The sequence below is a fragment of the Amblyraja radiata genome, chromosome 8, assembly GCF_010909765.2.
Source record: "Amblyraja radiata isolate CabotCenter1 chromosome 8, sAmbRad1.1.pri, whole genome shotgun sequence".
Lineage (NCBI taxonomy): Eukaryota > Metazoa > Chordata > Chondrichthyes > Rajiformes > Rajidae > Amblyraja > Amblyraja radiata.
Window position 1 is genome coordinate 19335865 of NC_045963.1, and position 16192 is coordinate 19352056.

Here is a 16192-nt window from a genome sequence, read left to right on the forward strand (position 1 = left end):
GTACTCGGCATTTCTGTTATTTGTGCGAGTGACTTGTCCGTTTCCCGAGCTTTCGCGTTAAATCTTGAATGAACATCGTGAACTACACGTGACACAAATGATGTAACTTTTTTTTTCACACACTATATATATCCTCCCTTGGTTGAATTGGCTCATTTGGAGACATATTTTACTGTGTATGTGGGAGACACAGATGGACTGAGCACAGTACCTCGGTCTTACTGTGTGTGGGAGAGGGGGAGAAAGAGACGTACACTCACAGAGGCAGAGTCTCTCAGCCTGTGTAAGAGGGAGGGAGAGAGAGAGAGAGGCACACACAAGGTGGATGTGAAATCTCACCTGCCTGTTTCAGTGACAGACACCCGCCGCCAGTAAATGAAGACACCCCCATCTGTCTCCCCCTCCTCTCCCTCGACTCCCCCACCTTTCCCTCCCAACTCCAGTCCCGTCCCAGCCCCCTGGGAAACTGAATAGAGCAACAATATAGATATAGAAACTGAAACAATATAGAAACTGAATAGCGCAACATGGCAAAAACATCTCTGACACGCTTTACCCCCTTTCTTTGAGATTTTCTGGGAGCCATCTCTGCAAGTGTTCCTGTTAAAAAGATTATCCAACAATGACAATTAGGTGGGACGTCCTCGAAGGACACATGTTCCCTTGTCGATATTTTTACTCACCTTCTGTCCCCTCTGTCCAGCTTCCGGGTTTACCGTTCGCAGGAGTTCCCACGCGCTATATCTCTAAAATCTGAAGTTAGGTAATGTCTAAAGGAACTGCAGACGCTGGTTAATGCTGGTTAATACGCACAGAAGGACACAAAATGTTGGTGTAACTCAGCAGGTAAGTCAGATCTGGGAAGAAAAACATAAAAAGCTGGAGTAAGTCAGCGGGTCAGGCAGCATCTCTGGAGAAAAAGAATAGGTGACGATTCGAATCGGAGCCCTTCTTCAGACAGCCTAATCGGAATTGAGTCTGAAGATGTGTCTCGTCCCGAAACATCAGCTTTTTTTCTCCAGAGATGCTGCTTGACTCGCTGAGTTACTCCAGCTTTTTGTGTCTGTCTTCGGTTTAAACCAGCATGTGCAGTTCATTCCTTACACGGGTCTCTGTACAACATTGATTGGTAGCGTTCCGGACCCCTGGACCCGAGGACTCCGACCTGTATCTCTCAAAGAAGTACATGTGAAAAATTTCTCACGGACCATAAAAATGCGTAACCTTTCAGTAAAGTCCCTTTTAAAGTCCCTTTTAAAGATTATAGTTATTTTCTTGAATCTCATTAACATAACTCATGAATAAGTTGATGTCCATATGCGGATGCAAATCTTTATTTTTATTTATTTTTTAAATTCAATCCCACAGAAGATAATTTTTACTCACCTTCTGTCCCCTCTGTCCAGCTTCCGGGTTCACCGTTCGCAGGAGTTCCCACGGTACCCGCAAGAGTTATTACGGATATCGCACTGGCCACTACGTTCATATAATGTTGCAATACTCAACCACAAGTGTACAAGTCAATCTTTGAGAAATTCAAACTTTCTTGAATTTTCTCCCGAGTGACCAAGTTACACGACTACCTGCCGTTAGCGCTACGGTGGTCCACGGTGGTCCACGAATGCCGTACTGTTATCGCACGAGGTTCCCACGATGTTAAACTCTGGTTAACTCTTGCGTCAAGTCGCCCTGTGAAAAGGCCGCTTTACACATTTTGATCCTGGAACTGCTTGGTCTTGTATGAAGTTGCACTATTTAAAGATATGATAGTGGTCAAGTGGTATAGAATACCGAATGTACTAACAATAGGCCTTTGCATCTTTACAGCTTGCTGTGCCTCTAACTTAGTATATCTGCAGATTTGCCTGATTAATCAGGAGCTGTCAGCCGAGACCAATATGCATAGCGAAAAGCTAACATCCAGAAATATACTCCTAATAAATGTTGCTTGTCACTTTCTGCTGAACAAGTACATTCGCTACACTTTGTCTTCGACCTCTCGACTGCTGTCAAACCATATTCCCTGGATATTCATTTGCATTACAGATGAGATTTAATAGGATGTTGACACAAGGAGCTGTAGATGCACAAATGTTGAGTAAAACACAATGAGCTGGAGTAACTCAGCAGGACAGGCAGCATCTGTGGAGGGAATGGACAGGCAGCATTTTGGGTCAGGACCAGTTTGAAGAAGTGGTCCGAATAGTCACCCCCCCCCCCCCCCCCCATTCCCTCCACTGCCTGACCTGCAGTGTTACTCCAGCACTCTGTTAGGATGTTGCCTGGGATAGAGAAGTCTAGATAAGCTGGATTTGCTCTCTTTTGAGATGAGGAGTTTAAATGGTGATCTGAATGAAAGAGAGATACAAAATTGTGACAAAGTAGATGATAGGATATCTTTCCCCAAAGCAGAATTGTCTAACACTAGAGGGCATAGTTTTCAGGGCTAAGGGGTTTAGAGGGGATTGAGGAAGATTTTTTTCACCCAAGGATATTGATGTTTGAACTGCATTTTCCAAGGTTGCAGGAGGGAGCTCCTCTCATGGCATTTAACTGTCTAGATGAGCACGTGAATTGCCATGGCCTAGAGGTTTATGGATCTAGTACTGGTAAATGGGATTAGTATACGGGTGTATTTAATGGTCAACATGGACATGATGGGTTGAAGGGCTTCTTTTTTTCTGTGCAGTATGACTCCATGATTCTAAATAAGTAAATTTCATTTGATATTTCTAAAGCAAGTTGGCGGATTGTTTTTTTTTATACAAGAACAAGTTGTTCCGAACATATTGGACTCAGTTGCTGCCACAATTCTTCAAGGGTCATAAAGTCTGATTATTTAGTAAACACAGCCAGGATTGAATTAGACTTTATTTGCTAACATTAAAACAAAATGCCAGGAAGCCTCAGTGCATTTAAAAAACAAGTCACCTTTTCAGATGAATGATCTTGCATCGAAATTGGAAGATGTGAATTAGTCAAGTTGAATCATGGTTAGGAAATTTTGTGAATTGGAATGAATTTACGCGAGATTCAGTTCACACGCATGTGACATCATCAATGAACTGTGAACCATTAAAAAAATTGTTCCCTGAATGCGGCTGGGAATTATTTTTTTACTCATCTAAAATTGTTTGTAGCTGAGTGCTGCTTTGATGTACTGTGAATCATTTGGTTGCAATATTAGCAGGTATGGAATCTCATGATATCCACCTTGCTATGGTGACAGGATGGCAGACAATTCACTTTAATTCCCTGTTTGACTGGGAAGGGACATTGAAATAATGTGGAATAAAAACGATGGGGGAAAAATACTTTGCCCAAGGGGGTACGTGTGTGTGTGTGTGAGAGAGAGTGTGTGAGAGGGTGTGAGCATATACAGTGCATCTGATGTGGCCCAACCACATTGTTGCGACAGCTAAGAAGGCATACCTCCATCTCTACTTTCTTAAGAGGCTGAGGACATTTGCGCGTATCCAACGACTGTTACAAACTTCTACAGATGCACCATAAAAAACTTATTGTCAGGTTGCATCGCAGCTTGGTTTGGGAACAGCTCTGCCCATGACGCAAGAAACTGCAGAGAGTTGTAAATGTCGTCCAATCCATCACTCAGTGCAGACTCCCCATCACTGACTCCATCTACACTTCACGCTACCTCAGAAAAGCAGCCGATGTAATCAAAGACTTCCCACCCTGATCATTCTTTCTTCTCTCTGCTCCCATTGGGCAAAAGATTGAAAGCACACACCATCAGACTCGGAAACAGCATCTTCCCCTCTTTTATCAGGCTTCAGAATGGTCCACCCATAAGGTAGGGTGCTGTCCAATTCACCTCTACCCCATTGTGGACATAGAACTTTGTCTATGGAACTATTGCGCTACAATGCTGAGAACTATATTCTGCACTCTGTTCCACCTCTCTGCTCTATTGTACCTGAGTTGGTGTGATTGTATTTATGTATAGTATCAGATCTGATTAGGTAGCAGGCAAAACAAACCTTGGTACATGTGACAATAATAAATCTAACCTCATAAAGGAAAGATTGTTTACCAATCACACTCCAGATTAATAATGAATTAAGGCGGAGGAGTGCCGCTAGACCCAGACGGAAGTACACTTGTACGTTCTGGATAATATGGAGGTGGAACTGGCTCGTTCACGGGCAGGATATGTTGTCTGTTACGCCGTAGGTGCCGCCATCGACACTGACCAGATACGAGCGTGGTTCAGAAGCAATTCCAGAAATTACACCAATATGGTCATGGCCTTTGTCAGTCTGCAAACGAACCACCTGTCCCTTGGTCAATGGTGGCAGTGGCCTACTTGTCTTGTCATACCATTGTTTTTGAATGTCACGCTTTTGTTGTAACCTGGACTGAACCTCCTCAGGTGGAACCACCTGTGGGATCAATGTCTGATCTGCCACAGGCACCGTAGCATGGGTCTGCCTCGACAATAAATGTTGAGCGGGTGACTGTGGATATTCAGGGCTGCTGGTAACGTGCGAAAATTCCAGCGTGCAGCAAACTCCCTAAAGTGTTGGCTGGCGAATTGACTGCTGTTGTCAGTTAGCAGTCTGCCCGGAGATCCATGGACTGAAAAATGGTGAGATGACTTCGAAATCACTCCGCTGGAAGTGGGGGCTGCTAAGAAAATCAATGCCAAACCATCCTGAATACGAATCGACGAGTACCAGGTACTGCTTGCCATGCCAATCAAATATGTCAGCTGCCACTATAGATCACGGGAGTGCAGGAACCGGATGTGAAAGAAGTGCTTGCTTTTGTTGGTGAGGTGCCCAGCTGTTGCACAGTGCACAGGATGCCACATTCTCGGTGATGTAATCGGCCATGCCAGGCCAGTAAAACATGCTTCTTGCCCGTAGGACAGTAGCTTCAGCGCCTGGGTGCCCTACATGGACAGCGTTAAAATACTGGTTGTGCAGCGAAGCAGGGACTACAGCCTTGTGTCCCTTTAAAACAATGCCATCCTGCAGCACTAGCTCATCACGGACGGCAAAGAAAGGCTGAACTAGCAGCAGAACATTGTAGTGTTTGTCTGGCCAGCCGCGCTTAATGATGGAGGTGAGTGACCGTAGAGTACTGTCAGCAGCAGTGTGGACAACCAAGTCCTCCATACAGGACGAGGGGATAAAAGACACAGCCATTACAATAAAGTCATCATCCGGCGAGGGCGGATTCTCGCAGGTCTTCCGGGGTGCACGAGAGAGAGTGTCAGCCAGGTGCATATCCTTACCGCGCTTGTGGATCAGAACAATGTCATATTTTTGCAGTTGCAGCAACATCCGCTGGTCTCCGATTGGACGCGTGGGTTTGAATCTCACTTCTGACACCATGTTGCTATTCTGCTGTTCAAATAACTGAAGTCTTTGGATAAAGGTCCAAAGGCGTTATTAACGTTACAGCATTGGTAACGTTACACCAGTGGCACTAACGCCGGTGGTGATGAAGTGCTTTGAGAGGTTGATCATGGAGCAAATCAACTCCTACATCGACAAAAACCTGGACCCACTGCAGTTCGCGTACCGTCACAACAGATCAATGGTGGATGCGATCTCGCTGGCTCTCCACTCCGCACTGGACCACTTGGACAACAAAAACTCATATGTCAGGCTGTTATTCATTGATTACAGCTCGGCATTTAACACAATTATCCCCTCCAAACTGGTTACCAAACTCGCAGAACTGGGTCTCTGCGCATCCCTCTGCAACTGGATCCTCGACTTCCTCGTCCACAGACCACAGTCTGTTCGTATTGGTGGAAATGTGTCAGCCTCAATAACAATCAGCACGGGAGCACCTCAAGGCTGCGTGCTCAGCCCCCTGCTGTACTCACTCTATACCCATGACTGCGTAGCGAACCACAGTGCGAACTCCATCATCAAGTTCGCTGACGACACCACTATTGTGGGGCGTATCACTGATGGGGATGAGTCAGAGTACAGAAGAGAGATCGAGCAACTGTCCATATGGTGCCAGCGCAATAACCTGGCCCTGAACACCAGCAAAACCAAGGAACTGATTGTGAACTTTGGAAGGAGTAGGAGGGGGACCCACAGCCCCATTTATATCAACGGGTCGATGGTTGAAAGGGTCAAGAACTTCAAATTCCTGGGGGTGCACATCTCTGAAGATCTTTCCTGGTCCGAGAACACTAACGCAATTATCAAAAAAGCTCATCAACGCCTCTACTTCCTGAGAAGATTACGGAGAGTCGGTTGTCAAGGAAGACTCTCTCTAACTTCTACAGGTGCACAGTCGAGAGCATGCTGACCAGTTGCATCGTGGCTTGGTTCGGAAATTTGAGCGCCCTGGAGAGGAAAAGACTACAAAAAGTAGTAAACACTGCCCAGTCCATCATCGGCTCTGACCTTCCTTCCATCGAGGGGATTTATCGCAGTCGCTGCCTCAAAAAGGCTGGCAGTATCATCAAAGACCCACACCATCCTGGCCACACACTCATCTCCCTGCTACCTTCAGGTAGAAGGTACAGGAGCCTGAAGACTGCAACAACCAGGTTCAGGAATAGCTACTTCCCCTCAGCCATCAGGCTATTAAACCTGGCTCGGACAAAACTCTGATTATTAGCAACCACTTTCTGTTATTTGCACTACCAGTTTATTTATTCATGTGTGTATATATTTATATCATGGTATATGGACACATTTATCTGTTTTGTAGTAAATGCCTACTATTTTCTGTGTGCTTAAGCAAAGCAAGAATTTCATTGTCCTATACAGGGACACATGACAATAAACTCACTTGAACTTCATACTAGCACGTTTCTCTAAAAGTGTGGGAACAAGGCAAGGAGGCTTACTGTAAAGCTAGTGGGCGTAGCTACAAAGTATGACTCATAACATGAGTGACACCGATCTACACTAACCATTTTAACTCCCAATTCACACTGACCTTTCTGTCCACACACAAACTGGAGGAACAGCACCTCAAATTCTGCTTGGGTGGCTTACAACCCAATGGTATGAACATTGAACACTCTAATTTTTGGTCATCTCTCACTAACCATCCCTGTGGCCTCCATACCCCACTCCATATTTTTCCCTCCCCACCCCCCCCCCTCCCCTGTGCCTCATCTGGACTCCTGCCTGTTTATCCCCTCCACCCCTGCCCCCCACCACCCCCGCCCCCCACCCCCACCCATCTGGCTTCTAAATCCACAACTCTTCAAACCAGTCTCACACCTTCCTTTCTTATCTCTGAACTTTGTTCCAACCATCTGTCTATCAACCCCCTCCTTGCCTTTGTCGACCTATTACCTGCCACACTTTGTCCTACCTCGCCCCTTTTACCAGCTTTCTTCTTCCACCCCTCTCCCACCCTATAATTTGTCGAAAGTAGGGTCTCGTCCTGAAACATCACCTATCCATGTTCTCCAGATCTGATCTGCTGAGTTACTACAGCACTTTTGCGTATTAACCAGCATCTGCAGTTCTTTGTTTCTACTAACAAGTTGTTGATGTGTCCCAAATGAAACTGTGGCCCAATCTCTGCCTTCAGAACAGAAAGTGTTAAGGAAAGTTCAAGGAAGATAAATTACAGCAGGAAAAAAGAAAATAATGTTTAATGTGCAAGAAGGAACCGCATCTGCTGGTTTAAACCGAAGATAGACATAAAAAGCTGGAGTAAGTCAGCAGGACAGGCAGCATCTCTGGAGAGAAGGAATTAGGTTGGGTTGAGACCCTTCTTCAGACTTGTTAGGGATAAAGGAAACGAGAGAAATAGAAGATGATGTAAGAGATAAAGAACAATGAATGAAAGATATGTAAAAAAGTAATGATGATAAAGGAAACGCCATTGCTAGCTGTTTGTTCAAAAGGGAACTGCAGATGCTGGAATATCGAAGGTACACAAAATTTGCTAGCTAGCATATTGCTAGCTGTTTGTTGGGTGAAAATGAGAAGCTAGTGTGACTTGGGTGGGGGAGGGATAGGAATTTTCAATGGTGTGGCTGGGAATGTTGTTGGGACAACACCTCTGTACTGAGAGCGGTTTGAGATCATTGGATGCCTGCTGCCCAAACATAACTTACTCCTACTGCTGATCGGGAATGCAATTTTACTACATGAGCAACTATTATCCGTCACAAGGACCGATTTGGTAAAATAACACCTTCTTTCAAGGGATTACGTTGATGTTAACCTTTGCATTTCATCGATGTCATCCAACCATCCATTCTCATATTTATCAACATAGTACCACATGATAAAAGGCCAATACACTGAACTAACGTCCCCCCTGTGAAAATCATATTTCTCTTCAGCATTGAGACATGCAGCCTGAAATGTGCAAGAGATCTGTTGTATTTTGTGGAGCAGCAGAAGGGTCTTGTGGACTTTCATTAGACATGGAAGATAACTATTTATTTGAACTCCCAACAATATCTGTGCTGCTCACTGATAGAGAACATAGATCAGTATAGCACAACATAGGAACAGGTCATTTGGCCCACTATATCGGCGCCTATCATGATACCACATTAAAATATTCCCCTTTGCCTGTACATGGTTCATAGCCCTCTAACCCCTCCCTGCATGTTCATATGTCTGTTGAATCGGCTCTTAAATGTTGCTGTGTAGGAAGCCTTTGGTAGAAAGGAACTGCAGATGCAGGTTTACACCAAAGATAGATACAGAATGCTGGAGTAACTCAGCAGGTCAGGCAACATCTCTGGAGAAAACGAATAGGTGACGTTTTGGGTCGAGTCCCTTTTTCAAACTTAAATGTTGCTGTTGTAGTTGCTTCTGCCACTTTCCCTGCCAGTATGTTCCAGGCACCTTAAGCGGCCTTTTCACGGGGCGACTTGACGCAAGAGTTAACCGGAGTTTAACATCGTGGGAACCTCGTGCGATAACAGTGCGGCATTCGTGGACCACCGTGGACCACCGTAGCGCTAACGGCAGGTCATCGTGTAACTTGGTCACTCGGGAGAAAATTCAAGAAAGTTTGAATTTCTCCAAGATTGACTTGTACACTTGTGGTTGAGTATTGCAACATTATATGAACGTAGTGGCCAGTGCGATATCCGTAATAACTCTTGCGGGTACCGTGGGAACTCCTGCGAACGGTGAACCCGGAAGCTGGACAGAGGGAACAGAAGGTGAGTAAACATTATCTTATGTGGGATTGAATTTAAAAAATAAATAAAAATAAAGATTTGCATCCGCATATGGACATCAACTTATTCATGAGTTATGTTAATGAGATTCAAGAAAATAACTATAATCTTTAAAAGGGACTTTAAAAGGGACTTTACTGAAAGGTTACGCATTTTTATGGTCCGTGAGAATTTTTTCACATGTACTTCTTTGAGAGATACAGGTCGGAGTCCTCGGGTCCAGGGGTCCGGAACGCTACCAATCAATGTTGTACAGAGACCCGTGTAAGGAGTGAACTGTACATGCTGGTTTAAACCGAAGACAGACACAAAAAGCTGGAGTAACTCAGCGAGTCAAGCAGCATCTCTGGAGAAAAAAAGCTGATGTTTCGGGACGAGACACATCTTCAGACTCAATTCCGATTAGGCTGTCTGAAGAAGGGTTCCGGTGTTGGGGGAGTCCAGAACCAGGGTCCTAGTTTTACAGTCTACCGTGGGAACTCTTTAACTCAGTAAAGTAAAGTAGCCTTTATTGTCATATCAGCGCACAGGCAGCAGTTGACTGTTGCTCTATTCAGTTTCCCAGGGGGTCGGGACGGGACTGGAGTTGGGAGAGAAAGGTGGGGGAGTCGAGGGAGAGGAGGGGGAGACAGATGGGGGTGTCTTCATTTACTGACGGCGGGTGTCTGTCACTGAAACAGGCAGCTGAGATTTCACATCCACCTTGTGTGTGCCTCTCTCTCTCTCTCCCTCCCTCTTACACAGGCTGAGAGACTCTGCCTCTGTGAGTGTACGTCTCTTTCTCCCCCTCTCCCACACACAGTAAGACCGAGGTACTGTGCTCAGTCCATCTGTGTCTCCCACATACACAGTAAAATATGTCTCCAAATGAGCCAATTCAACCAAGGGAGGATATATATAGTGTGTGAAAAATAAAGTTACATCATTTGTGTCACGTGTAGTTCACGATGTTCATTCAAGATTTAACGGGAATGCTCGGGAAACGGACAAGTCACTCGCACAAATAGCAGAAATGCCGAGTACCGTGGGAACTCTTTATCTACTGCCGTTATATCGTGCGAGACTCGTGCTGGACCACGACCTCTTCACTCTGGTGACATCTTGCGTCAACTCGCCCCGTGAAAAGGCCGCTTAACACTGTGTAAAAAAAAAACTTGCTTTGCAAATCTTTAAACGTTTCCCTTCTCACCTTATATGTATGCCTTCTAGAATTAGATATTTCCACCCTGGGTGCTCAAATCTACCTTGTCTGTGCATCTCATAATTGTATAAACCACTATGAGGTTGCTTCGCTGTCTCCAATGCTCCAGAGAAAATTGTCCAATTTAGTTCAACCTGTCCAGTAGCTAATACATTCCAATCCATGCAACATCCTGGTGAACCTCTTCCGCAACCTCTTTGCAGCCTCCACATCCTTCCTGCAATGCGGTGTCAGAACTGCACTTAACACTCTGAATGTGGCCGAACCAATGAAGCTGCAACATGACTTCCCTACTCTTAAATTCAATGCACCTAATGATTTTGCATTCTTGAATAATGCAGGATAATTTTGCCATTTTTATCTCCATTGAATTATTTATGAGCCGGCATGGTTAACAATCCATATATGGTATTAGAATACAGTGTCAGAGAAAATAAACGATCAACTGAGAAATCAGATGCAGCAATTGCAAAAGGTTTCATTGCATTGCTTAGAAAATTGCTCAATCTAGGCAATGCAAGGGATATTTATTTAACCTTTCCTCAAAGCTTAACCATTAAAGCTCAGTAAGGACACAAAGTGCTGGAGTAACTCAGCAAGTCAGGCAGTATCTCTAGAGAACACGGATAGGTGATGTTTCGGGGAATTGAAACAGCAACTGCCCATGTTCTCCAGATAGGCTGCCTGACGATGAGTTACTCAGACTGATGGGGGGTGGGGAAAGAAAGAAGGAAAAGGGGAGGAGGAGGAGGAGCCCGAGGGCGGGCGGATGGGAGGGTGGGAGGAGACAGCTAGAGGGTTAAGGAAGGGGAGGAGACAGCACGGGCTAGCCAAATTGGGAGAATTCAATGTTAATGCCAGTTTCTGCAGAATGCAAAATCTGCAGTTTCTTGTTTGTATACTAAAGCCCGGGGTTATTTTGGTGAATCAGTGATGTTCCCCACCTCCATTCCTCTAATCCACAACTTGATTAATTAAATACAATGCTTGATCAGTTGAAGCACCACATCCTCCTTTTGTAGTCCCCCCTCCCCATCTTAAAATAATGGCCAACATTCCATTAGACTTTGGATTACATTTTGATTCTGTGCATTAATGATTTATGTACCAAGGCTGTCAGATTTATTTTATAATATTAATTTGTGCTTGGGAATTTGGTTACAGCTTGATGGGATACTGAGCTATCATTCTTTATTTGTGTGCTGAGTGGTAATTGCACTGCAGTGCAGTTGTGTGCTCTCTCTCTCTCTCTCTCTCTCTGTGATATTGCAGTACCGAGCTCTGCGTCACTATGTAGTCACCTGGAAATGCAGCACATGTGATTAATGACCATTTCCCCTTGAGTCCGCTGTTTGATTGCTTGTCATCCTTTGTCGCCTATTTCTTAGTACTCATCTATTTTTAACCATTTTTCTATACTTTTTAAAATTATCTGTGAGGACTCTGTGGTACAGGCCCATTGCATGTCCTAGATTAGTCCACCAGGATTGACAAATGGTTTTACAAGCACAGCAGCAGAAATCTTCCCTTGCCTTCAGCTACACTTTAATCTTAACGGGGACATTTTGATCTTAATAGACTGTAGTTTTAAAAACACTGTCCTACAGGTTTTCCGGAAAAGAACTGATAGTCTGCATGCCACTCACTCTGTGTGGGGATGCAAATCGTGACTACTGCAGTGTGATAATCAAATGAAATTCTGTAAAAAATTGTATTGGTTTTGTGAACAATTTCTGCTACATTTTACAAATACCCCTGTAAATGTATGTTGAGGGGAGTTCACTGGCCACCATTTACAACCAAAGGAATTGTGCATTTAAAACACAAAATCAATTCTTCTCAGTCAGTAGCAGCAGGATACATCTTTTATGTGGTGGAGCTCAATGTCTAGTTCTAGGGACTGGCTGGTTGCCAACTAAGATAAAGGTAGCTATTTCAAAGAAAGAAAAACTAATATAATTTATATGATCTCTTTCATATCCTTTTCAGGATGTCTTGTGGCACTTTTCTTTTGAAGCATTCCACTGTTTTAATGCCAATTTTCCTTCTGCAAACTTCCACAAGCAATTGTCAGTTGAGGAGAATATCTAGGATCCCACTCCTTTTCTTTAAATATAATGTCTTGAGGTTTTGTCAGCATCTGAGAGGGTTTAGATTAGCATCTCATTCAACATGTTATATAAACATGGCTACGAGTGCAACATCCCCTCTCTCCAAGACCCTCCCCACACCAGTCGTACTTGTTTCATTGTCTTGTTGAGTTTCTCTGTCCGTATACTCGTTGTCACCTATCCCACAGCCAACAATGGCCTATTGTGTGCCCCACATCTCTGTGATGACATTGCTTCTTGCTTATCCTCCATTCATTTCTCCTAAGTACTGTCTGTATCTCTCGTTCCCCTTTCTCCTGACTCCCAGTCTGAAGAAGGATCTCGACCCGAAACGTCAACTATTCCTTCTCACCAGAGATGCCGCCTGACCTACTGAGTTACTCCGGCCGTTTGTGTCTGTCTTTGGTTTAAACCAGCATCTGTAGTTCCTCCCTTCACATACAGGCCAGTGTAATAGTTGTGTCATTGGAACCAAGGCTAAATGTCATCATCATCATCATCATCGGCGGTCACTCGAAACGTGTATGACTGTCCTCTCATGGAGGACGCCTTGCATGACTTTGTTTAACGTGGGGAGACTGGTGCAAAGACAGCCACCACACGGTCCTTGACAGAATCCAGTGGCATGGAGTCCAAGATGACCGGAGACCATGATGACAGGCTAAATGTGCATGTTATACATTTACATAAGACCTGATTACTATTCACATTACATGTGAATACAAACCTTCATAATTGGAATTTTAAACGTAGAATATAATTTATTTGATTGAAGGATTTAGGAACCTTTGGGGCTGTAGTAGTCTTAGTTTCAGGCACCGTGGGCAGTAGTCCTTGCGAAGATTTTATTGATTTTATACTGACATGAGTTTTCACCAGAGATATGTTGGTCTTGTGTACTGATCGTGACTGATTTCAAACAAAGTAAACAAAAATTTTTTTATTGTGCCAAAAGGTAAAACGTGCAGTGCCCCACATGGTGCTCCCAGGTTGTTTCACCCCCAAAGGATGAACATTTGGGGGGTCGGGTCTATAAAGATGTCAGAATTGTTAATGGCTGATTCTGAACTAGTGGAAAAGCACGTCTGCTCATGTCAACAAAAGAGTCTTAAGCAATGTTTACAAAATATTAGCCAGGCATTTATTTCCATGCCCCATCAGAGAGACGTTTTTTTGCTGTGTGTAAATTAGCTGCCACATTGAATGAATGGCAACATTTCAAAAGTAATTAATTGGTTGTAAAGAATTGCAGAACATTTTGCTGATGTGAATGATCTTGTATAAATGCAAATTCTTCTTATTTGTTTTATTGAAACAGAACAGATATTGTAGGGGTTGCTTTTCATTACCAGTTTCCCTTTGAACAGAACTGCGTGCCATTTATCATCTCAGCTTAGAATTTTGTGCAGGCAGCTGTTTTTAGTCACTTTCAGACAAAGAAGAAATGCTGCAGACTCGTACCCAGTTTTCTCTTTGCTACACAGTGATAGATTTTGTTCGTTATATTTCTTACTGATATTAATTGTTTTCTTCTTCTTGTCTTCCTTAGGTTGATGGACACAGCGAGAGAAATGACTCGTGAATCATTGCCAATTAAATGCCTTGAAGCTGTGATTCTTGGAATGTATCCTTAGTTTATGGATTTATGTGGCTTTAATGAGTCATTTTATGGGCTAACTGCTCATTAGATGCAATAATCCATGAGTTTGGTCTGTGAAAATTAATAATAAACCAGAAGGAAAAGCATGTTACGCTGTCCAGTTGCTAGGAGACTGAAGGAGAATTCCAAAGCTGGGATGCCAGGAAAATATGATTTTTTTTTTAATGCCAGACTTCATTGCAATCCACAAATGATCATAATTTAAAATGGGTCAACTGCCAGCTACAAAATCTGGTAGACTAAAATTTAACCCTTGGAATACAAAGTATTTTAATTGAACATAAAATTAGATTATTCACCAAAAATATATGCAGAATATATATTTGTATTCTACTACAGTGTTTAACTGTTGCCTTGAAATGACTTTAATATTTTCCTAGCGCAGTTAGGAATTGATCTGTGAGGAAGATTTATAATGATCTGCTGGCATAGTTAACTACTTTGGTTGGAAGTTAGTGTTTTACTGCAAAAATGGGGATTGGATTGGATTGGATTGGATTCAATTTATTGTCATTGCACTTTTCAGTGCAACGAAATGGTTTAGCCTGCAGTCATAACATAGAATAAATAACAAACACTCAACACAGTTTAAAGTCCCAAAGTCATTGTCGATTCCCTCCTTGCTCTCCCTCTGCGCTGAGGCAATCCAAGGGAAATAACCTATATAATCTACTGGTGACCTAATAAATGAAATTAACCATTTAAAAGCCCATCAGATATGGTTATCTTCTTCCCTATTTAAATTTATGCAATCCCCTGAAGTTCCTCTTATTTAACTCTTCAATTTCAAGGTTGTAGAGGTTGAGAGGTGGAGTATTGTGACTGTGTTCTGCTCAGGGGACTGATGCATATTGAGAGCTTCTGAATGACCACATACTTCACATTGAAATTTCATTGTTCAAATATACCTTGATATTTAAAAAAAATGTTTTCTTTTAAATGCTGCCGTTTTGTAAATCAAGGTCAATATATTTTCTGAAGACAATGGTCTGAAGAAGGGTCTCGACCCGAAACGTCACCCATTCCTTCTATCCAGAGATGCTGCCTGTCCCGCTGAATTACTCCAACATTTTGTGTCTTTCAGTTTAAACCAGCATTTGCAGTTCCTTCTTACTCAATATATTCATTGTTCTTTTTGCTTTTGTTCTAGTTATCATTGTAATTAGTTCCACCAATCTTTGCACATCATAGGGTGAGTTTTAAGAATGTGCACCAATTAATGTGGACTTCTGCAGGCCCTGAAGCCCTTTAGGAATTATTAAGGGGGCTTCGCTGGAAAGCAAAATCCCACGAGAGCCTGTGATCTTTAGTTTAGGGGCGGCACGGTGGCGCAGCAGTAGAGTTGCTGCCTTACAGCGCTTACCGTGTCAGCAACCCGGGTTCGATCCCGACTTTGGGTGCTGTCTGTACAGAGTTAGTACGTTCTCCCCGTGATCGCCTGGGGTTTCTCTGAGATCCAGTGATCCTGAGATGTCAGGACTTTCATATGAAGAAAGACTGATTAGACTCGGCTTGTACTCGCTAGAATTTAGAAGATTGAGGGGGGATCTTATAGAAACTTACAAAATTCTTAAGGGGCTGGACAGGCTAGATGCAGGAAGATTGTTCCCGATGTTGGGGAAGTCCAGAACAAGGGGTCACAGTTTAAGGATAAGGGGGAAATCATTTAGGACTGAGATGAGAAAAACATTTTTTACACAGAGAGTGGTGAATCTCTGGAATTCTCTGCCACAGAATATAGTTGAGGCCAGTTCATTGGCTATATTTAAGAGGGAGTTAGATGTGGCCCTTGTGGCTAAAGGGATCAGGGGGTGTGGAGAGAAGGCAGGTACAGGATACTGAGTTGGATGATCAGCCATGATCATATTGGGGCCGAATGGCCTACTCCTGCACCTATTTTCTATGTTTTCTATGTTTCTATGTATCTTTGGTTTCCTCCCACACTCCAAAGACGTACAGGTTTGTAGGTTAATTGGCTGGGTATAAATGTATAAATTGACCCTAGTGTAGGATAGAGTTAGTGTGCAGGGATCGCTGGTCGGTGTGGACTCAGTAGGTCG

The 16192-nt window shown here is 43.5% G+C and overlaps 1 protein-coding gene across 1 annotated transcript in view; it reads left to right on the forward strand.

Annotated features, from left to right (window-relative positions):
* Positions 1-16192, forward strand: part of vash2 (vasohibin 2) — a 105547-nt gene that overhangs the window by 37491 nt on the left and 51864 nt on the right. Inside the window, exon 4 of the mRNA XM_033025323.1 lies at positions 14022-14096. Coding sequence (XP_032881214.1) covers positions 14022-14096 — 75 coding nt within the window. The remainder of the gene's footprint in view (positions 1-14021; positions 14097-16192) is intronic.